Source organism: Sipha flava, unplaced genomic scaffold, assembly GCF_003268045.1.
Source record: "Sipha flava isolate LNK unplaced genomic scaffold, YSA_version1 115_pilon_pilon, whole genome shotgun sequence".
In the NCBI taxonomy this organism is placed as follows: domain Eukaryota; kingdom Metazoa; phylum Arthropoda; class Insecta; order Hemiptera; family Aphididae; genus Sipha; species Sipha flava.
Genome location: NW_020271739.1, coordinates 77,271 through 102,353, shown reverse-complemented (window position 1 = coordinate 102,353; position 25,083 = coordinate 77,271). Strand labels below are relative to the sequence as shown.

General features: G+C 27.5%; 2 protein-coding genes across 3 annotated transcripts in view; both read right to left on the bottom strand.

The window, feature by feature from the left end:
* Window positions 1–5,381: 5,381 nt before the first annotated feature.
* Window positions 5,382–25,083, bottom strand: part of LOC112691178 (ero1-like protein) — a 32,425-nt gene continuing 12,723 nt past the window's right edge. Inside the window, exons 2-11 of one of the 2 annotated variants that reach the window (XM_025565337.1) lie at window positions 24,424–24,543; window positions 24,265–24,348; window positions 24,127–24,192; window positions 23,800–23,876; window positions 6,641–6,832; window positions 6,533–6,579; window positions 6,371–6,463; window positions 6,038–6,299; window positions 5,674–5,973; window positions 5,382–5,554 (exon numbers count right to left, since the gene is read on the bottom strand). In XM_025565337.1, coding sequence (XP_025421122.1) covers window positions 5,503–5,554; window positions 5,674–5,973; window positions 6,038–6,299; window positions 6,371–6,463; window positions 6,533–6,579; window positions 6,641–6,832; window positions 23,800–23,876; window positions 24,127–24,192; window positions 24,265–24,348; window positions 24,424–24,543 — 1,293 coding nt within the window. In that variant the 3' untranslated portion in view covers window positions 5,382–5,502. The remainder of the gene's footprint in view (window positions 5,555–5,673; window positions 5,974–6,037; window positions 6,300–6,370; window positions 6,464–6,532; window positions 6,580–6,640; window positions 6,833–23,799; window positions 23,877–24,126; window positions 24,193–24,264; window positions 24,349–24,423; window positions 24,544–25,083) is intronic. The other variant, XM_025565342.1, reaches the window with a different exon arrangement.
* On the bottom strand, window positions 15,092–17,881 carry LOC112691195. The gene is made up of 2 exons (XM_025565349.1): window positions 17,109–17,881; window positions 15,092–16,716 (listed from the first exon to the last, which is right to left on the bottom strand). Exon 2 carries the CDS (start codon window positions 16,038–16,040, stop codon window positions 15,123–15,125), a length of 918 nt encoding a protein of 305 aa, XP_025421134.1. The 5' UTR covers window positions 16,041–16,716; window positions 17,109–17,881; the 3' UTR covers window positions 15,092–15,122.

Genomic DNA, 25,083 nt, shown 5'->3' with positions numbered 1-25,083 from the left:
AAATCCAATTTCGAAAAATATATAGAATATTCTGATGTTTTTTAATTTTTCTTCAAAAACAATGGATTTAGGAGAATTTACATTGAATGCTTTTTTATAGGCAATAATAAAATCTATCATTAAGTTCTTTGCATGTTCACGCTAAATTCTACACATTCGGAATTAATTTAAAAAACAAGAAAACTACCATCTTTTGCCATATTTCAACCCTAATGTGACACCAGAAGGGGTTGAGTGAGACCTTTCAAATTTTATCTATAATATGTACATAAAATTTGAAAGGTCTCACATAATATGTATAATAATATAATATATAATATGTACATATGTATATGACTTAACAAATTAGAGGGGTACTGTATTAACTTTTTGATGTAAAATATTTCACCTATATAAATAAAGACTACCCCAATATATAGTATTAATAATTTAAATGAATATTGAATGGAAAAATATTATTTACCTAACCAAGAATACTTAATTATTATAAGTTTTAAAAAGGCAATGGATTAATTATAAATTAAATTATAATTAAATATAATATATAATATAATAAAATTAAAATAGTATCTATAAAAACATAAATTTAATTTATTTAAATATAATTACAGTTGTTATTTAAAAGAAAAACGATGTACCTCTATTTTTGGGAGTAAGTAAGTACTTATGTGTTTATCTCTCATAAGTTTGTTTCACTCTGGATCGGATCCTAGATTTTGGCTGTTTACTGTTATAAAGAAAATAATTAAAATGTTTTAATATAGGTAATCAATTATTTTTTGAGAAGTATAGAAAAATAAATTATAACTCTATTTATTTTTTTTTTTTTATATATATAATATTAATAATTATACGTACTCTAAGCAGAAATTACAAAAAAATATAATTTGTATGAATGAAAATATTTAACAAACACAAATAGAATATGACAAGTAAAATTGGACAGATTATCTGCCTTATCATTGTTTCCGTTGCAGTGTGCCGCCAAAAAAAAATTATTTAAATGTAAAAGTTTTTTTTAATTATATAAAAACATTAAGCGATGATATACTAAGGTGTGTTATAGATTTTATGGTTTCTATTCACCCTAACTTGAATATCCATTTCTATTTAATCATTTTTAAATATTTCTGACTATTTTTCTTTTAGCGTGTGCGAAAATAAAAGGATAAAAATAGTGATTTTTTTTGTTTTTTGTAACATGAATGCACTATTTCTCATTCAAATTTTTTTGAAAATCCTGATGCTTCACGTAATTATTTCCAAGCAAGTTGTTAAGGGCTTGTGTTGCCAATGTATTCATATTAAGAGATTTTCTTTTTTTTTATTCTTTCCGCGGCCCTTTCTACGTATTAAGATACACAGGACACTACAGCGCGTCTCTTTAATATCGTGTTCTAATCAGCCTAATTCAAATTTTGGGCGTTTTTCTAGCATGGACATTATTTAGTATTAATTAACTCATTGTTTTATTATTAATCAATTATCAATCAAGTACTTTAATAATAGAGGATGAATTGCATCATCTAAGTACTATCTTTCATTTGTTTTAATATTATATTTAATAACATGAATACATATTATGTACAGTATTGTCAGTACTTATATGTAACCTACCTGTAGTGATACAGTACTCTTTTTGTGTAGAAGTAATTCTTCTAATATTACTTACATAGACAAAAACATGATAAGTAATTAGATTAATTTTAAGTGTCAATTTTGAAAATAAAAAACAAAATAAAGAAAAGTATATCAACACGAATAAATTATTTTGACAATACTGTCGAGATTCATTTTGATGAATCAAAAGCAAAATAAATATGTAACCATGAACATTATGATAAAAATTGAACTGAACAATCATGTTTTAAATTTGAATATACAGTCTGATGATTTGTGTGATATTTATTCGGTTAAAAGCAACCTAAACTTCAAGTAAATAAAAATTAATTTGAATAAGAATAAGACAAGAAATAACTCGATTCTTGATTAATAACATAATGTATTAAAATGTTTTAATATATTGTGTTACAATATTTTGTTTAACAAAGAAAATATAGAAGAATTTTTTTTCCTAGATATTTCCACTAATAAAATTTGGAATTCAGAAGTTTTAAGGCTAAATACTATAGTGAATTTGAAATTAGAATATAGTGTATTTTGTAATACTAATTTTTGTTTTAATTGTATTCATTATACAAAGAATTTAAAAACATACGATTTAATCAAAACTGTATACAACAATTAGAGAAAAGTATATTTTTTACTTAAGTATTAATTTATAAATATTAAAAATAACTATTGTAAATAAAATAAGATATTTGTAAATAAAGTATATAAATCATTTAATTATTTTTTTTTTTTTTTAGTTGAATGAAAATTTGTTAAAACATTTAAAACCCGTTCAACATTTAACATTATCTGTTTATTATAATGGCTATAACAGTTCAAAATCGACTCCTACTATATTTACTCAATTATTAACTGTCAAAAATGATAGATCATAATATTATGTGAATGTACTCGTACTTATAAGTATAAATCTCTTTTATGCCGAAGAGTTTATTATTATTAGTTAATTATTGTCATATGATTTTAAGGTTTTAAGATATTTTATGTAAGTTAAATAATTTGATTTTTATACCATTAAATATTTAAGCTCATTTCAGAAAGATAATTCATAATTTCAATAGAACTTGTATGGGATGATTCGTTTAAGGTGTAGCATACATGAAGTTTATTTTGTAGTTTACCATAGTTAAAAAAATCGCCATAAATGTGTTGTAAATTTTTAAGTAAATTAGATGGAAATTTATCCTTTTTCCCAAAACATTTAATTTTTGTAGGATAAATTAATTAAAATATTGCAATTTTTCAAACGATTTGAAATGGATATTAATTTGAGTTTGTATACTGTCGAAAATTTCAAAATAAAGATGTCTATAATAATTTTTTTTGTCGGTTTTTGTTTGTCTAACCTTGCGATTGCTTACAATTTCGTTTGAATTTTCAGTAAATTATGCCCATATAGTATCAACATTTTCCTTTTCTTGGTATAATTGGTTTTTAAAATCAAGTATTTTTTTACTGCATAATAAAATATCAACATTTTTTGATTGTAAAATATTGAATAATACGTTGGTAAAAATAAGATTAGATAATATTTGTATAATAAAAATGTTTTTATTTTCTTAAAGGAAGTTTTATATAGAAATACTGAAACCTATAATATTTATGTAATATACTTTGAAAAATATACATTATTATTTAGTGCATACATTATGATATTATTATAATAAATGCAACATCAATGGATTAATATTATTATCTTGATGTTTTATGTTAATAATCTTTTGTATATAACATTTTATTAGAAGATATTTTTAGACTTTATAGGTTATATGGTAAATAATATTTTTGTAGTAAATCAGTTAATTTTTTTAAAAAATTGATGTGAACTGACAGAGCCAGGATTCAAACTTACGCCTCAATGAAACTGGTAGTTAAAACCAGCGCCTTACACTGCTCAGCTACACACTAGGTTTACTTTTATGTTACTATAGAAGTACTTTCGCAATATAATAATTGTTTGAGTAGATTTATTCTATAATAATGTTAATATTAATCAAACAGTTTTATGGTATTACTGTACTTAACTATGAATAATCAACATACAAAGTATTAATCGATGTCAAGTCCAGAAAAAGTTATCATTGTCCATGCAGTATAAATTAAATCACAAATTAATTTCCCGCAGCTTTTTTAAATGTCATGTGAAATTATTTCGGACTGGACTGACGAACGGGATTGAAACTTGAATATGCTATATTTTTGAATGGTACCTCCGTCATCTGCACCCAACTCAAGAGTTCTAGATACAGGATAGGATTACAACTTTTAAATGTTGTGTAGATATATGTTTTACATCTACATTCCTTTACAACTTTTTATTTTATAGTTCCACATGAATTATATGGTTAGTATATGTCATAAATCAAACTAGTTAAAATATGCTACTACGACATGAACAAAAGACAAACTACTAATGCGATTGCAGTATATTTATAGGCAGGATTTTAGGCTAACATATTTTGATGAAGTCATGTTCTGTAAATGCAGTAACATTTATATTCCAATGATATATTTAAAAACCATTTTCTTAAATACTAAGAAAATTATAATTAGTATTTTTATGATTTTTTTTATATAATTATATATATTGCCGTAATATAAATGTATACATATATGGACATAAATAAACAAATACTATGTATAATATACTTAATACATGTGCATTATACAATTTATAAATATTCAAAAATATTTTTAAAAAAATTGTTCATTTTTCATATTGAATAATGGATGAAAGAGATGTACAAATATTCTTATAATGTCTAGTTTTCAAGTATAACAGCAGCCCGGTTTAGGTGCTTACAACTATCTAAACTGTAATTATAATTTGTATGCTAAAATAACATGACATTCAATGTTTATTAGATATTAACTATTTTATATCATAGCAATGTTCAAAATAAAACAATTTATATTTGTGTAATAAATTTAATTAACAAAATGTATAACAGTTTTCAATTGTTTATGAATATACATCATGAACTTTAACTTAATTGTATAAAATAATAAATTAAATAAATAACACATAAGCACATAAATAAATAACACACAAATTCTAACAAAAACTAGACATTGCTTAGTAAATTATTATGATAATTTGTTCAGACCTTTCATGCTATATCACAGTAAACCATTATTTTTACATAACCTATACAATATTTTGTCAAATACTTTAATTTCATGCTCTCGATAATTAAAACTTATATTAATTATTTTTGGAATGACAAAAATAATATAGATTAAATAATACAAATAACCTTACACCACAATAATTTAAAAAAATTATGCAAGGAAAAAATTAATTCTACTCGTAGATTGACTTTTGAGATAAATTAAACATAAAAATTGAGACAAAATAAAACCAAAAATAAAATATAAATGGCAATGATCATAGTGGACATACATTAACCAAATTAAACATGAAACATAAAAGACATTATAAGATAAAAACATTTAAAGGACTAGACTATGAAAAATATTGACTTAACAGTAATTGTATGATCAACATTGACCTTGTTTGATAAAATTATACACTATTCTATATGTTAATACGTAGAGAGCTTTTATAGCTGATTATTCACGACTTTATCAGAATTTAAATTGTTAAAATGCTCGAAAAAATAAAAAAAAGAAAGAAAAAGAGACTACTAGACATTTCATCCATCATTTTAGTTAATTTTATACAGCATTAAATTATAATTAAAATAGTTAGAAAAGTATTAAACAAAACATACTTTCAATTTAATAAAATATATAAAAGAAAAATCAGTAAGGAATGTAATGATAACAATGTAGTTTAAAAAATATACGTTAATATACATTTATAGTATATAAAAAGATGTGATGTTTTTTTATCAAATATGAACTTATTTACTTAAGGAGTTTTCGAAATCGTTCAATTTCATAAATACTTGTTGATAACCTGAAATTTAAAAAATATAATTATAATAGTATTTAACAAACTAAATAATACATACATGTAATTTATATATTTATTTATAAATGCATAATAATAGAAAACATTATCACTCTTTATCTCACCTTCCGAATGCATTAAAGAGGGCAACAATTTCGCTACGCTCCAATTGTAATGTATGTTTATTAACAGTTGTAGATAATTCATTATAACCATTTGTCCACGCTTTGTTCGAAAATAATATTTTCAGCGCTGTTCCCAATCCTTGTACTTGTAATTTACCCCACAGTCTGCATTTCTCACACCCAACACAGTCCATAATTGTTGATACATTACGGAAATGAAGACGGAATTCTTCTTTTAATTTTTGAGCTTGTTGTCCACCCAAAAACATTGTCTGCTCATTAAATTGCTGTGGGAATTTCCTGTAAAAACATATATCATATAAAATGTAAATAACCATACAATTAAATAGTGAAAAACTCTAACTTGATAATTCCTAAAAAGTTGTGAACAGCATGTCGAGTAGTTTCATCTTCTTTATTGTTTCCTGTATAGTATTTTACTTGTTCAAGTAAAGGTGCAGCTTTTTGTAGAGCCCTCAATTCAACTAGATACAAGAAGTACAAATTTCTAAGCCACTGAGTTCCTTCACCTTTGGTGGATTTTGGGCCAAACTTGTGTTCAAACTCTTCGGCATTCGGCCCCCAAAAGCCAGTACCACATGGGTTTAAAAATGTTGATCCTTTGTCTAGGCATGAGATGGAGGAATATTATAGATATTTTACAATCAACCAAATAATTTTTAATGTATATATCTACCTGATAATAAATATTGAGCACTGAGATGTATATTAATACTTGTATGAAGACCAGAAATGGCACGATAAAAAGCTCGTTTTTCTAAACACATTCCTGAATAACATTTGAAATAAATAGATTTAACTTAAAAAATTTACAAGTTCTTTGATATCTAATATCTACCTGTCAATTTTGCTGAAATAATGTAGACTTCAAACAAATTTTTTGGCCTAAAAATTTTACTTCTCAAATAAATAACACCAAAACAAATTATCAATTATTATTCCTTACCTAAAACAATTTTCCATATAAATTGTATTCCAAACGCGATTTGCTGAAGGTCCTTTGTATCCTGTGTACCGTTCAGGATTAAGAGATAGATCAACATATTCCGCCTCACCATCATCATCAGGCAATGTGCAGTACATGTCTTGAATGTCATCATGGGCCTGCCAGAGGGCAAAGTCCTCCATAGCTGCAGCACTATATTGAAAATGATAAAACATTAATTAACTATAAAATGGTTGTTAAAACCAAGGCAAATATATACGTTTATATTAATTTATTAGAATACAATTAAAATAAATTGAACCTAGATAATGTGTCACACAATTAATCATTATTATCAATTTAATTCATATTTTAATTTAATTAATTTTGTAATTAATTTCAATGTTAAGCTAAACTTCTATATTCTTATAATCAAACAATGTATATTAATATTGATTATGTCTTTAGGTAACCCATGAGGTGGACAGTTCTCACTTGATTAGAGTTGTGATAATAATAATAATATATATTTTAACTCTCAAAATGTAAAAAGAAATAACCTGGATCGGACGTGTGTAATCGAATGTAACCTATCTTATCTCTTATTGTTGTATTGTGGTGCTTTAATTTAACAATTATGCCTTCCGCAATAATAAATACAATTTGTACAACTATCATTAATCGTAATTCTCCTTCTATTTCTTGTAATATATGTAAAAAAAAATTATATTCATGATAGCTATATTTCATCTCCAACCACCAACAAAATAAACACATCTTCCTGGAAATGTTCTGATTGTATCCGGCCTTCGACATCCTCAGTATCAAATGCTATTAACTTAAAACTTGATTCTTTAGTAAAAGAAAATAAATTTCTTCGAGAAAAAATATCATGTTTAGAATCTCAAACCTCAGATCTTGAAAATAATAAAAATACAATTCATTCTGAAATCATAAATGAACCTCAAGAACGAGCTGCAAGGGAAAATAATATACTTATTTTCAACGCTCCAGAATCAGAAACTCAAAATAATGACGATTCTATTGTTAATGATATTCTGTCTAAATTTGAAAACAATATTCAAATAACAAAAATGTCTCGTCTCGGAAATATTGGAATTAAATCTAGGTCTTTAAAATTAATTTTAAAGAATAAATCAGACATTGGTTTAGTACTTAAATCCAAATCTAAATTATGTGAAATACCATCTATGCGTAATTTCCATATTAATCTCGATTGGATTCCTTATCAACGAAAACTTTATAAATCAGTAAACAACAATGCTCGAATTGGGTGGGGGGGGGGGGGGGGGGGGGGGGGGGGGGGGGGGCACGCGGGCGGACGGAGTCCACTTTCATTTTTCCATAAATTTCAGCGTCCCCCTTCATTTATTAAGCGAGAAACGCTAAAAACGAGTCCCTCTGGAGATGAACTCTGGGTTCTTTTGAACGGTGTATTTGGATTTTGTTTTCGTTTATTTCTATTTTCTATAGCTAACTACAAAGTAATGGTTATTTTTTCCCAGAAAACGGTTATCGTCGACGTTAATCACTGACTAAGATAATAATCATGGCTGAATAACTATATAATTTTGAAGTGATTTCGGTTGTATAGTCGTATAAGTGTTTCTACTTTTGACCTTTTAACAACTTTTTGTTTAATTTTCCACCAATAGACAAGATTAACACAACAAAATGGATTGAATCGTGGGCTAAGAAAGGCAAACGAACAGGAGAGAAATAAAATTGTCCTAAAAAGATAAAAATTACTGAAGAAAATGCATACAAATCATTGTGGAATTTAATTAAAGATTAATATTTATTTCTGTAATTAATATTATTATTTCGTTATAAAATAATGTTATAGTAATAAGCAAATAAATATTATAAATCATACTACCTTTATAGTGAAATATTATATTTTTGGGGGCATGGGGGACGAAGTTACTTTACAATTTATCAGCTATGGAACGGTGTTTTTTGAACTAAAACCAGCGTGCGTCCTTAATTTTTTTTCCAATTTGAGCATTGGTATGTAATGAAAACTACGTAAAAATAAAAGTGAATCGAATCTTTATATCAACTTCGTTAAAGGCGTCCCAACTATTCTGGAAAAAACTAAGATTCATTTCAAATCCTACAGCTACAAAGTCAAATGTAAGATACTCTAATAAATTATATTTATGTAATAAAAATGCTAACCCAAATGTAATATCCCCCTCCTAATAACTGAAAAAAAGAAAATCAAAGTGTTCCAACATTTATTTTACCTGGTTATTATCAAAACGTAAGAGGCTTACGAACAAAGTTTCATAAATAAAATATCAATATACCATTATTTAATGTCAAATTTTTTATACTAATTGAAACCTGGCTTAGTGATGATATATTTAGTGCTGAATTAGGTTTTGTTAATTTCAACGTTTATTGCTTAGAAAGAAATTCAATAACATGTACCCACAGTAGAGGAGGCGGAGTTGCAGTGTGTGTCCATAAAAGTTTAAATTCAAAATTTATAACAATCCCAATTGATAGTCTCGAACAGGTTTATGTGCTAGTTACTATTAATGATAAATTAAAATGTATTATTGGATCATGTTAGATGTTATATTTTTGACCATGTTATATTCCACCATCGAGTCAAATTAACTTATACACTGAGCACGTTAATACAGTTGAATGACTTTTATCAAACTTTGATATGGATACAAGTTTAATATTAGCTTGTGACTATAACCTACCAAATATACATTTATATAATAATGATATAGGACTCAAATATAATGGTGATAAATCACATAAAGCTGAAATATTATTTAACTGTTCCTCTGAACATAATCTATATCAACTAAATTCAGTAACTAATGAATTTAACTACCCTCTAGATTTAATATTTACTAATTATAAAAACTTAATTGTTGATTCATGCAAAAATACTTCCAATTAACCGTTACCATCCTGCGCTTAATATTACATTAGATTTAAACTATTTCAACCAACATGATAATAAACCTGAATACCTTGATTTTAAACATGCTAATTATAATGATATGATATTACACTTTGACGAAATAGATTGATGCATTTTATATAAATGCAACGATATTAATAACGCTATTACCCGTTTCTATAACATAATCAACGAAGCCATACGTTTATTTGTCCCTAAAAAACAGCCCCGTAATTCATCATTCCCTCTATGGTTCTCTAAAAAATTACGTTTTTTAATATTAAAAAAAAATAAACTACATAGTAAATAAAAAAAGTCTAAAAATCAAGTTGATTTCAAAAAATTCTCAAATGTCAAAGCAAAATGTAAATGTTTATCAAAACAATGTTACAAAAACTATATAAATAATATTCAAAAAATTTAACAAAAAATTCTAAAAGGTTTTGGAAATATGTAAAAGACAAGAAACAAATCAATTGTTTACCAAATATTATGCACCTAAATTATAATACTTCCGTTAACCTAAATATAATAAATAATATGTTCAAATCATTTTTTGCCTCTGTTTACTCACCTTTATCAACATCTTCTAACATTTCTAATACACATAAATATAATGGTGTAATAAATATTTCTAATATAAATCTATCATTATCAGAAGTGTTCAACAAATTATCATCATTAAAACCCGATATAAAATTTGACCCCGATTTTTTACTCCCATTTTACTTCTAAATTGTAAATACTCATTACGTATAAATACTCATTGGACGCACGTCCAATTTCCTATTTTCTCTTTCATTATCAACAGGTATTTTCCCAACCTACTGGAAAAATAATTACACATACCCAATTTTTAAATCATGGTACAAATCTGATATTCATAATTATCGTCCAATATCCAAATTAAATGTATTAGCCAAATCATTTAAAAAACTTATTGAACCAAAAATTACATCTATAGTTAATTATTATTAACTATACCCTTTCAGATAACCAACATGGTTTCCGTAAATCTAATTCAACGATTTTAAATTTAATGATTTTTTACCAAGATTTAGTTTCAATAATTCAGGCAAAAGTACAGGTTGATGTTATCTATACGGATTTAAAAAAAGCTTTCAAGAGCATAAACCACTTCTTATTAATGCACAAATTAGAAAATCTAGGGGTGATAAATCCAATGTTGTCATGGCTTTGTACTTACATTACTGATAAAAAACGAGTAAAAATGCATTATTATATAACCGATCAAATCATTGTTACATCAGGAGTACCTCAAAGCAGTAATTTATCACCGATACTCTTCAATATTTTTATTAACGACCTCTACAATGAATTCCATTATTGTAAATACCTTCTATTTGCTGATGATTTAAAAATTTACCTGAATATAAACACAAATAATGATTGTAAAAAATTACAAGAAGACCTAAAAAAATTTGAAGCATGGTGTACTCGTAATCAAATTAAAATTAATATTTCTAAATGCTCCAAAATTACATTTACAAAACGTAAGAAACCCATAGTCTGGAAATACACTATCTATATAATATTCTTAGTACAAAATCTAATGTTAAAGATCTTGATATAATACTTTCAAACAATCTATCATTTAGTGAACATATCACATATATTTATAATAAAGCACAAAGAATGTTTGAATTTATAAAACGCACCTTTTGGCATTTTAATGATATAAACTATTTAAAAGTACTATACTTTAAGTTAATTCGTTCAATTGTTGAATACGGTTCCTTAATTTGAAATCCCTATTAATCAGGTCAAATTGAAAAATCAAAAAAAAAAAAAAAATACAAAACAGATTTATTCATTTTCTAAGATATAAATCAGGGAAAATAAATATATCAATTCCTATATTAGCTTCAGAATTAAATATCGCATCTCTTGAAAAAAGACGTTTTAATATTGACATTCAATTTATGTATAAATTGTTAAATAATAAAATAGATTGCTCTGAATTACTCTCCAATATCTCTTTTAATGTTCCTACACACAATCTTCGCACCACTAGCTCATTTTATATCCAACCATTTAAACAAAACTATAGCCTACACTCTCCTTTAAATATAATTATGTATAACTGCAATTCATTAGAAAACTTTGATTTTTTTTTTTGATCCCCAAGTTATTTATGTTCAAAGTAAAAAGTATTATAAAAATTCTAAATGTGTACCTATTTTGTCTTTATATTTAAACTGTAGGTACTCTTGCCTCTGGGCGTAAATATTTATTGTTTACAATAAAAAATATTACATTACATTACATATTATTAATAAAATATCTAATCGATTTATTGAAAATGTTTTTTTAAATAAAACTAAACATTATACAATTATACTAATAATTGCTATCCGTTCATCCCTTAACATTTTCACAGATTGACAGATCAATAAATTCCACAGACTGATTTTAAATTTAATATTTTTAATGTTACATGTTACATTAAAGATCTTAAGATAGAAAAAAGGATAATATATGAATAAGAATAGATAAGTTTAAAGTATGCCCACTTGGGGTATCCTTCACAGGATAACGGGTGTGACAATCCCGCGGACCTCAGCCAGGTGGTGGTGCAGCCTGAAGGATGTTTAGGATCGTCTCAGGTAAGTAGGCGTACACTAAGTGACACTTAGCGACACATCATGCACTGAAGCACCACCACCGCCCAGTTGAGCCCTCCATTAATGGGGGTTATCGTAGGGCTAACCACCCTACATGTAAAAAAAAAAACTGGTTACGAATCGACCTAATATGCCTCGAATGAAAATGGAACTTAAGGATTTTTTAACTGGAACTTGGAATAAGCAATCATTGTATAGGGCTGGACATTTGACGACAGTGATATCGGAGCTTGAACGATATCGACTGGGCATGGTAGCGATTCAAGAAATAAGGTAGCCAGAGAGAATGGAAATCAAAGAACTGGAAATTAGACCCTTTTTTTATAGTGGTGGAACAGAGTACAAAAATTAAGTTGGATTTATTGTAAATGACAAGATATTGCCGAAAGTTAAAAAATTTGAGACGATTAATGACAGGATATGTTTTATGGAAATAGAATGCAAATGGGTAAATATAGTCCTAATTAACTGCTATGCACCAACCGAAGATAAAGAGGATAAGATAAAAAATTAAAAAGATTGGATGCAGTTTATGACTTTATACCGTAAAATAAAGTAAAATACCAGGTAGGAGATTTTAATGCAAAAATAGGACACGAATTAATATACAGGCCAACAATTGGGAAACACAGCTTTCATGAAGAATCAAGTGATAATGGCACTAAATTAATTAATTTTACTATGACAAGGCATATAATAGTTAGTAGCACAACATTTCCACACAAAAATATACACAAGCAAACTTGGGTGTCGGCATCTAGTCACACATAGACTACGTCATAGTGGAAAAAAAATTAGGAAATGGATTACAAATGTTAGGAGTATGAGAGGAAGTAGTGCAATATCGGACTATTTTCTTGTAAAAATTAATATCAAAATTAGACTGTCAGTTGAACGGCAAAAAAGAACAGCACTGCGCAAATGGATGAGTACAGAAGCTTTAAAAAATCAGGCAGTGGAAGGACAGTATAAAAGAAAACTAACAGAAGAATTACAATCGATATAAGAAACAAACAATCCAAACGAAATGTGGAGTATTACAGAGCACAAGAAAGAAAGTGGAAATTGAAATCTTGAGGTTTCAAGAAAAAAAAAACTAAGAATAAATGGTTCGATGAAAGCTGCAAGAGGGTAATGGCTAAAAGAAATTTAGCATGAATAGAAGTACTTAAAAACCCTACCGAAAATAATAAGAGAATTTTGGCTACAAAACAGAGAGAAACAAAGCGTACAATCAGAAGAAAAAAAAGAGAGTGGGAAAAAATAAGGATAGAAATGTTAGAAAACAGTTAAAGAATAATACGAAACTTTTCTTTGAAAAAGCAAACGGAATCAAAACCGGAATCAAGGCAAAGTCAACAATAATGAAAAGCAAAGATGGGTTACTTATAACAGAAAAAACAGAAGTGGTCGGTGAATTCAAAAACGTTTTTGAAATAATGCTTAATCAGTCTACCCAAAATGAGTCAGGGGAGAAAATTACTACAGTTGAACAATATATAGAGAAACCTACAGAAGAAGAAATTGAACAAGTGATAAGTATGCTTAAGAACGGGAAAGTACCGGGGGAAGATGGGATTGCAGCAGAAATGTTGAAAAGAGGAGGAAAAGCCTTAATTACTACGTTAAAACAATTAATTGAAAAAATATGGAACGATGAGAAGATACCATGATGGTAAAAATGAAATACGTCGCTATTATGTCCGATATATAAAAAAAGAGATGCTATGTATTGCCAGAACTATAGGGGAATCTCACTTCTTAATACATCGTACAAAGTTTTGTCAAATATGTTACTAAATAAGGTAAAACCATACGCCAAAGAGATAATAGGAGATTACCAAGCGAGGTCCACACAAAGTAAATCAACTGTAGAACAATTACATATAATTAAAATGATGGAAAAAAGCCATGAATTCGACGAATATATATACTTACTATTTGCAGACTTCAAACAAGCCTACGACTCTATCAAGAGAAGTAGTCTTTGACGGGTTATGATTGAACTCGGAATACCGGTAAAACTTGTGAGATTAGTGAAGGTTTGTGTTCAAAATTTAAAATGTAAAGTTCAACTCAGTAATGTCAGAAGATTTTCCAGTAGAAACGGATCTGAGACAAGGAGATGCACTATCCCCTATACTCTATAAAATTGCCCTGGAGTCAGTGGTAAAGAAAATGCAAGACGACTCCATAGGTTTAAAAATTGGTGAACAAAATGTGGTGACGGCAGCGTACGCGGATGATATAATTATAATAGATGAAACAGAAGACCAAGTAAGAAACACAGCAAATAAATTAATAGAGGAAGGAAAAAGTATAGGTCTAAACATCAATGAAGACAAGACTAAATACCTAATTGTATCACAGAGGCAACATCACCAAAATTCAATTTTAGTGGGAGATATGACATTTGAAAAAGTACATTACTTTAAATATCTTGGAGTAGACGTAAATGAAAAGGCAAATAGCCATGAGGAAATCAATCGTATAATAATAGCAGGGAATAAGTGTTATTTTTCATTGGTAACGCTGTTTAAGTAAAAACTACTATCAAGAAGACAAAAATCAGACTTTACAAAGCCCTGGTCAAGCCTATAGTATTGTACACTTGCGGGGCGTGGGCATCAACGAAGGCAGATGAGAAGAAGCTAATGACGTTTGAGAGGAAAATACTAAGGAGGATCATCGCACAGTGGCGTATTTAAGGAAAAACATGGTCATAACTTAAATAACATTCCAAGGTGATAATACATTATTAATATTCATTAAAGTTGCAAATTTAATTTATTTTTAGAGCAAGTTATAAATAAACTTATGATTTTGTACATTATCTTTAAAATAAGAAATACAACATACAAAAAATAAAAAATAAATAAACATTTTTTAAAAAATAAACTTCCATTCGCTAGTCGCTACTATCTGTACTGGAATTATATTCAGAATCTGAACTGGAATCGTTAATATTTTTTTCGGTGTCTAAATTATAATCAGGAGGTTGTAACAAGTCTAAAACTTCTTTAGAATAAGTTTTCAGTTCTTTTTTTGGCAGGTTTCTCATACTAGATATATATGGATCTGATGATACAAGAAGACGATTGAAAACGTCTTCCATTGTAACTTTTCTTGACATTTTACGTGAAAAGTCCTCACGATATTTTCTAAAATTCTTATTACGTGCCTCTTGCGCTTCCTCGGACAATTGACCAATAGGCAAGATACAAGACGATATAACTTCTGAACTATGAATTAAAATTTTATGTACAGCTGTAGACATTGGATACCATGGATATTTATTGACAAAGTTTTTTGCCGTATCAAGAGTAAAAATTTTGAATTTATCCACATTTATATTATAACCACTTGATATGACTAAAAGTACAACTTGAAATTGTTTTATTATACCTTCATCTATTCTAGTTATAGAAGATGATATGAAAGAATTTTCAAAAAAACTGCGTGCCGTATTTCCATCATTTGAGGAACCGAACCCAGGTTTTGGTTTATCTACTATTAGTCCTAATTGTGATTTAAATTCTTGTTGAATTCTAATTTTATTAGTTTTAATAACTTCCTTACTTTTGCTATCTAATACTCGCCATTTTTTTACATTTAATTTGTAAGCTAAATGAAGCAAACATTCAAAAAATCGTATCCAGGCATGTAATATAGATAGCCCAAAATTTAACTTTATGTTCGATTCGTCGATTCTTATACGAGTTATATTATTAATGTCATTAAAATCCTTAGATGTTGCACCACAAATGTAACATTTTAACGTGGATTTATTATCACACACTGCATTGCATACTTTTCCGTCGACCATTGTAAATAATAATTGATAATTTACTACCACTTCACGATCATTAAAAATAAAAGAAGAAGGAATCAATGATTTTATTTGATTTTCTTTGTTCTTGGTTTCAATAGTAATTACTTCTGTGGCATAACTGATTTTGACGTTTCTTTATAAGCCTTTCTATATTTTTCTGCTCGTTTAGGTGTTGTTAATGTCACATCTTTTATCACATTAGCAGCATCTAACTGGCCACTTGCACGGAGACTCATCTGAGCCGCATAAGATAATTCTAAAGAACCTACCTCGGACCTTAATAATTGAGTTTTTCTACGTTTTGTACGTTCACTACTCTTAGAGAAATCCACTTTTGGTCTTCCACCCTTAACTTTCATATCATTTGAAGAAAATGAAGAAGCTTTGTACATAGGAAAACTTATTTTAGTTTCCAACCAACCAAAATTTTTTTTTAAAAAATAATCTACGTTTCGAGATGATGCAGACCATTTGGTATTAAACTGGGAAATAAAATAAGATTAAACCTTTTTTATATCCTTCGGTAATTCATTTGGATATTTAGTAATTTCTAGTATATATTTTGTTAAGTGTTCATAATTTCCATGTGGATGTTTCGATTTTGTTGAACCTTCTTTTAAAATTGTATACAAGTCTCTTCTACTAAGAACAATATCATTACATCGAGATCCTATATAAAAAATTAATTTTTAAATAGTATAAGTTTTAAAAGAATAATTTATTTATGATTTAATATGATCCTAATAACTATAAAATATAGGTTTACGTGCAGTAAAAATAAAATAAGTAATTTATATAAAAATATTTAATAAAATTATAAATATTTTTTTTTGTATATTTACAGGTTTTTAATATGATTTAATTAATTTTGACTAATATCGCAGATATTAGCAAATATTTTTTGCTTTAATATATTTGTTATAAGTATGACTATTAAAATCTGTTACAATTTTAAGTTGATCTCGCTTGATCCGGAATGTAAAATATATATAACTATACACTTTATATGATATTTAGTAACTTATATTTTATTGCTAAAATTAGTACGATAAATATAATTACCTCCAGGGATAGATTCCATCTTTTATAACTAACAAATAACGTTTATTTTTAATGTAATAAACTACTTAAATATGAAGTGTAAAACAAAATTATATTAAGGCAAAACTATAAAACACTATTTATAGTATTCACTTGTGAGTTGTGGTGAACAAATAGATTGGGTATCTACTATTCGATTTGTCATCACTAAGATTGTTTATCTAACTGAACTTTGTACTCTGATATGTAATCTTTAAATTACCGTCAATAGTTATCTTATTCAGTTATTTTTATTTCTTTCGGTTTTGACCATGTTTTTCCTTAAATACGCGTCTGTGCATCGGTCCTAAAAAGAATACTGAAAACAACGAATACGAACGAAGGACAAAAGTAGAACTAAGAGAATTGTTTAATGAAACTGATATAGTAGGTGTTCTAAAGAGTCGAAGACTTAGCTGGGCAGGACATATATAGTGAGCGGAAGGTAGTATAATAAAAAACGTTACAATGTGGAAGCCAGATTGAACAAGATCAAGAAGACGACCAAGACAGCGGTGGAGCGACCGAATAAAAGAAGATCTGAAACTCTTATGAATCAGAGATAGAGAAAGATTAGCGATGGATAGAGAGGCGTGGAGAGGCATATTGGAAGCAGCGATGGCTCTAAACGGCCTCGAATAGGCCATAAAAAAAAGTTTGAAGTATATATTATAAGTCAAGTCGATATTTATATTTAATTTTTTTTTTTATTATTTTACAATATGTGACTGCTATGGCCATTAGACTTTATAGCGCAAAACTTAATGTACAAGTAGAATAAAGTAAATATATAAATAAAAGAAATTAGTATATATTTAATTTTATATTTTAGCTGATTTAATGTTTAATTTAGTTTTTAATTTTACTCTAATTATGTCATACTTATCAATGGAATTGTTCTTTTTGTAGTAATGATTGAATCTGTTTCAAAAAAAGAAGTTACAATTAAATATCAAAGTTTATTACATAGATACAGCTTGATATTAAAATTATTCATCTTTTCATATTAACATGCATCATTGACATAACGTTAATGATTGGAGTAAAAATAATTTGTAATAGTTGTTAATTTAATTAACATAATGAATATAGTTTATGTTTTTATGTTTAAGTAAGTTTATGTTTATATTTATGTTTATGTAGAAGTATAGAAACGTAGGGATAGGAAAATAAATCATAAGGATATTTGACCACTACGTTGCAATAATGGTCTGTATAATTAACTGAAGTCTCCCTAATATTCAACATAGCAACGAACATTATTCAGACGTCACGCGAAAATTAGTAATATTTATCCCACACTTTCTGCAAAAGAACTGTTTTAGCAATTTGATTTTAAAAATTATTACCAAAATTCACATAAGCGCACAAGGCACAACAGTTTTAATTAAGATTAACATCGGTTTACGCTATTATATTAAAATCAAATGAACAATGTTAAATATCATACAATCATTATAAATGCAATAACCTTAAAACGCCTTAAAACAAAACAGTAAAGTAATTTGGTGACAAAAACTTTGTTTTATTTTATTTTTTAATTATACTAATAATTAAATTACCTACCGTAAAACTCGCTTAAGACGCTCTTTATGGAATTACCTCATTAGAGCGTTTTAAACGGGAAAGCGTCTTATGCGGGAATTGAAAAAAAAATAAAATTATTGAAATATAAGTAAATAGTTTATTATTTTATTATGGAACATAATTAAACAAGTAAAACATTTATAAGTTATAATTGCATATCATTTTTGCTATTATACATACATTTATTAATATAAATAGGTATGTATATTTATTATTACCATTTTTCAATTTTATTACATATTAAAAAAAAATTTGTTCGCTTAAGATTCTGACAATGCGTTTCAGCAAGAAAGTTTTTGATTTTGTTGATATAACCTAATATTTCTTCGGCATTTTTTACAGAGAACAATACTTTTCGAATTTCAAAAAGATGTGAATCAGAAAGGTTTCCCCAGTACCCCCCACTTTCAAATGTCGGGTCCTATCCGATCCCAATCGTTTGTACCTTGTTTGTACCTGATTGTACCTCTAGTCCCTTCGTTTGTATCTCAACAGTTTTTAAGTTATAACTGTTTTAATTGGGAGGTTACAAGTAAATCACTCTTTTACTCTAGAAAATAAAAAACATTGCGTGTAAAGTTTAAGTTATCCCTGTTTACTATCATGTACATTTTCAACATTTTTTAAGTTCGTGTGGTTAAAATTTTTGAAATTTTGAGGAATTTTACATTTTCCGCATCAGATGTAATTCCATGACTAATGTAAGCTTAGGCATACATCATATTAAAATTTACAATATATTTTTAATAAAAAATGAATTAGTCTTAAGTGGTAATTTTTATATTGACTAGTACACTTCCCTGCTAAACAAAAGTGCCGTAACTCGAAAAAAATAAAAAAAACGAGTTAGTGACGATAAATTTATCACTATAAATGTAGATAAAATACCCCTAAAATGACTTTAAATAGGCAATAAAATCAATTATTTAGATTTAAAAACGCCGTAAGTAACAAAAAAAATTAGAAGTATTAAGTAAGAATGCCGCATCTTACACTTACTAAGCATAAACGCCTTAAATATGTTTATACATACGGCGTTTTCGCATAACATTTCCATGTTCTACTTGAGTTACGGCGTTATTATCTAACATTTGGACTTTTTTTCTTCAATATTATTTGAAAAGTTAACGACTTTATTATGGTTGTTTTATCTCATCAATATATTAAAATAAAATTATAGTAATGTGACTTTTTTTCAGATTATTATTTGTTGTCAGTATTATATGCACGGCTGTTAAGAATACGTACTTTATTTCATTACGACGTTAGTGAACTTTTATTTTAAACAATTTAATTTTTTTTTTTTTTTTATTGAAATTTTAATCTTTTTTAACACAATTTGTTGCAAATGGAACAATAAGTGCAATTAAGGTACATATTTTTCGTCGTGAGTAACAAACAGAGTAAAGAACCTTCCCGGTCAAAGCACTTAGGCGGTTTTTTAACAATAATTTAGGTTAGCTATTTAAATAATAATAATAGTAATAAAGAAACAAGCGATAGGAATAATTATTACAATTGTGGTATTTACAGTTTTTTTTTTTTTTATTATTAAGTTAGTAGGTCTCGACACCACCGCCTTTTTAATTTTTTTTTTGGGTTTTCAAGTATATTTTTTGAGGCCAGATCTTTGATTACTGAATTTGTATGGTTTTTAAAATTTAAGTTGAATCGTTTATAGAAGGTTTTAGCAATATCTTGGATGGGGAGGATGGCAAGATCATTATGTAGGGAATGGTTTGATGCGTAATAGGGGGCTTTGGTAATAGTTCGGAAGGTTTTTGATTGGAAACGCTGTATTTTGTTGATGTTAGAGAACTTTGCTGAACCCCAAAGTTGGATTCCATACGCCCACATTGGTTTGTGAAAAAGTTTATAGATTAGTAGTTTGGTTTGTAATTTTACGTGATTAGAAGTTAGAAGAAGACGGAGAAGACGAAAACGATCGTTTAGAGCAGTGATGGCCAAACTTTTTTTACCTCGGACCATAAAAATATATCTTTTTTTTACCGCGGACCATAAAAAATGTATTTTTCAATTTTTTTTTTTTTTACGTAAATGTAAAATATTACAGTTACGCAAATAAAAGTTGTAATGTAGAATACTTTCGCGGGCCGTAGTTTGGCCACTACTGGTTTAGAGTTGAGATTTTGTTGCGTAGATGTGGAGCCCAAGTAAGTCGTTGGTCGATAGTCATGCCTAGGTAGCGGATGGATTGCGTGGTTGGTAGAGTTTGTTCGTTTAGGATAATAGGTGGACATTATCCCTTTGTAAGGGTAAAAAACAATTTAAAAATTAAATTAATGGATTCACAAGAAGAGTTTATTTACGACCCGGAGCTCAATGTGATACCTTCCACACTTAGTAAGAAAATTAATAGAAAAAATTTAACTATATAGTTATAAAATAGAAATAATAATATAATTAAATATATGTTATAAAGATTCGACGGGAATATTCGATTTTTTTTTTTTTTAATAGATAAAATAGAATATATACAATCTGTAATTTATATACATACAATAAGTAAATATGATGACAAAAAAAAAAGGATATGTATAACGTGAATGGCGTAAGGAGGGAGGTCCACCAGTGTGGATACCCTCTAACTTGGGGGAGAGAGCTTTATATTATTTTATTTTTAATTTAATTTTTTTTTTTTTTCAATTAGTGCAGGTCGGGATTTAGGAGATCACGACACCAGTGTCTTTTTAATCGACGAGGGGGGTTATTAGGCATGAATTCACTGGCCAAGTTGGAAATCAATGGATTTGTGTGGTTAGCTGTTTTGGTGTGTAACTTTTTGTAGTAGTTTTTGGCTGTTTTGGAGTTTGTTTCAATTTTAAGATCCTTGTGAAGTGAGAGGTTTGAGACGTACCATGGCGCGGATGTTATTAGGCGAAGGGAAATAGATTGGAAGGCTTGTATGGTCCGTATTTGGGAAGGCTTGGCACATCCCCAAATTTGTATGCCATATGCCCAGATAGGTTTTAGCATTGATTTGTATAATAGTAATTTGTTTTCAATAGAGAGTTTGGACTTGAGGATAGGACGTAGTAGATGAAGTCTGGTGTTGAGAGTCTTTCTTTTAATTTTGAGGTGTGGGCCCCATGTTAGACGCTTGTCTAAAATTAGACCTAAGTATTTGGTTTGAGTTGTGGTTTGGATTGGATTGTTTTGAAAATAGATTGTAGGAAGAACAGCTTTTCTTAAAGTAAAAGGAATGTGAAAGGACTTGTCTGTATTGATTTTTATTCTCCATTTGGAGGACCATTGTGGAGAATTTTTTAAAAAAAAGTGTTATGAAAGTATCCGGAATGGCTACACCTCAACTATTGAAAGGACCTTGTAGCATTCATGTTCAAAAAAGAAATGACATTCACAAAAACTTGATACAAGTTATTCCACAAAATAGGAAACAATTATGGGAAAATATTCCAATTCATAATTATTAAACTATTATTACTTTTTTAATTTAACGATAAAATTGATTAATTTGTTATAAAACTCATGTTTACAACCATTATACCTACTTGATATAATTTTTTGCCATATTTAAATTAATTATTTATATAAATTTATATACGACATTTTAGTCTAGTAAATACATTTTTAGACAATTTATTATTATTAAGCAATAATGCCGTAAAATTTATTTACGGCGTTTATCTTTAATACATAAAATTATTAACAACTTATATTGCTAAATAATGAGATAAAAGTAACTTTTATTCGTATAATAAGCGAATTATACTTTTAAATTATTATTTCATTGCATTCCTCGTCAAAAAAAAGTATTAAGGTAGATATGTTTTATACTAAATCAAATAGACTAACAAATAATAAAAGTATAATAAAATGAAAAATACAAAACTGCATTTTTCTCAAAACTAATAATTTGGTTTTTACGGTACTTTTGCTTAGCAGGGCATTATAGGGACCGACGGAAAACAGCGTCTAAAGCGTGTTTCTGTATATTCGTATATTAAAATATAATAATAAGCAACAATAATATAAATAATTATAATTCTATCAATGAAGTTAAAGTAATGTACATTTTTTGACACCATGTGATTTCAAATTTTCCAACTATGCAAAGGTCGAGATGTTTTTGTTTTTATACTCAATAACTAAATTATTAAAACTTTCGTATTTAATGTACTCGATGGAAGTCTTGATGGGAAAAATTATGAACCCACTATTATAAATAGAAAACATTTCTAAAGAACATTAGTATCTTATTTTTGAACTTCCACAATAATCACTTTCTTAATTTATAAATAATAAATAGTATATAGCAGAATAGGCAACTCAAAGTTACTAGTGGGCCAATTTTTAGAAAATTAAAATCTAGCTAGCCAGAGCGTAGAAAAAAACAGTCATATATAATACATGCATTTTAATTAGCATTTTTGAATACGGAAATAATAAATTCAACACACACGACATACAAAATGCGTATACATACATATGACATTTAGATTAATATTATTATGAATCTATACTACTCTACTATTATTATTATGACATATTTCATATAGACATTTAACGATGTTTAATACCAGATAAAAATAATTATACTGTTAAGATAGAGTATAGACCAGTGGTCGGCAATCTTTTTGGGCCCTTGGACCACATTCACAAATTGAAAAGGATTCACGGACCAGACAATACACAAAATTGATATGATATTCAATGACATATCCTGGTTTTGGAATTTAATGCGGGCCGTATAAAAGAGACAAGTGGGCCGAATGCGGCCAGCGGGTCACCAGTTGCCGACCACTGGTATAAACGATTAACTTTAAAATTTTATGATGTAATTTGAAAATATAGCACGGGCTATCAGTTTCCCCACCCCTGGTATATTGTTACGAAAATCATAAAGATACGTATATTATAACAATTCTTGAACACAATATTTATATACCTATATTATTATAAAAAAAAAAAAAAAAACGAACACTTATGTACTTCTTTTGAGTATAAATAACTAACAATAATTCAACTATAATATAAGTATATGCATGAAAAAAAATATTTATATCTTAGTTTTTAAGAATTATTTACCAAATATGATACTAACCTTATAGTAGTGTTAATGTAACCTAATTCATCTTGCATTGCTCCTTCGCATTCTTGTTGTTGTGGTCCTTCCATATACTGTAGAGAGAAATATTGTCTCACTATTACTTAAAAATAAAATTAAAATAAAAGCAAATAAATTGGATTGAGGATTTTAAAACAAAGGTAAAATGGAATGGATTACGTATGTATGAACATATAATGGACACCAAATTGACAAACAACAGCCACACTAGGAAACATAATATCATGTAAGTATTTTTAAAAATATACATATTTTCAATTTTATACATATAAAATAAAGTATTTAGTATCATAAGATACGCACCTTAATTGACATATCTTCATCTACTAAACTATGATGACTGCCTTTAAGACCTATAGGTACATCATCCTAAAAAGAATAAAAAAGATAATGAAACTAGGTAATTTATAAAAAAAAGTAAAAACTGTCTAGATTATTTACCAACTGGCAGGATTCCACTTGGCAATATCTCATAGCACATTTACTATTGTCTGACCAAAATGGACAAGTTCTTCGTAAATTTACCTAATTACGACGTAAACACAAATTTAAATTCAAAGTCTAAGGTTAAAAATAAAATGAAGGTACAAAAATATTTACCTTAAAAAACTTAAAATAATCTTTTGAAACAATGCTTATAATGCGAGGGTATATTTGATAATTATTGAATTTATCAACTATTTCTACTGTGCTATTGGTCTCGTCTATCTTCCCTTTTAACTGAAAAAATTGGTAAATAAGTAAATAATCATAAATCATTTAATAACTGTTTTTTATATAAATAAAAACTTAGCCTGGAGTATTATTTTATTTGTAATATACGACCGGTTTATTTATTTCTATATATAAACTAACATTTAATTAATAATACAAGTAATTAAATTATTTCATTTTTATTTTTTATTATTTTATAACTGTTTTATTTTAACAGTTATCGGAATAGTAGTAATTAACATTCATTATCAATTTATCTCAAGGTTTTTATAACTACATGTTATATTCATAAAGTTTCTAAAAAAAGTGTTATATAAAACCACTAGTAAACACTACAAATACTGTTACCGAGGATTTAAATATTCAAAAAAATTATATAATGCGGCGATTGTGGAAAATGTCAAGTCTTAATCAGTACCTTACACCATAACTGCAAAAACAGCTGTCAAAATTATGTAGATAAATACTCGTGTACTCACAGACACATTTTATATCATATATGTAATACTATACTATGATTATAACTATACAATATGTATATACTTA

Bases quoted from the DNA above. Each gene is read 5' to 3' on its own strand.
- LOC112691195 (XM_025565349.1), bottom strand. From the start codon at position 16,040: ATGGTCGACGGAAAAGTATGCAATGCAGTGTGTGATAATAAATCCACG.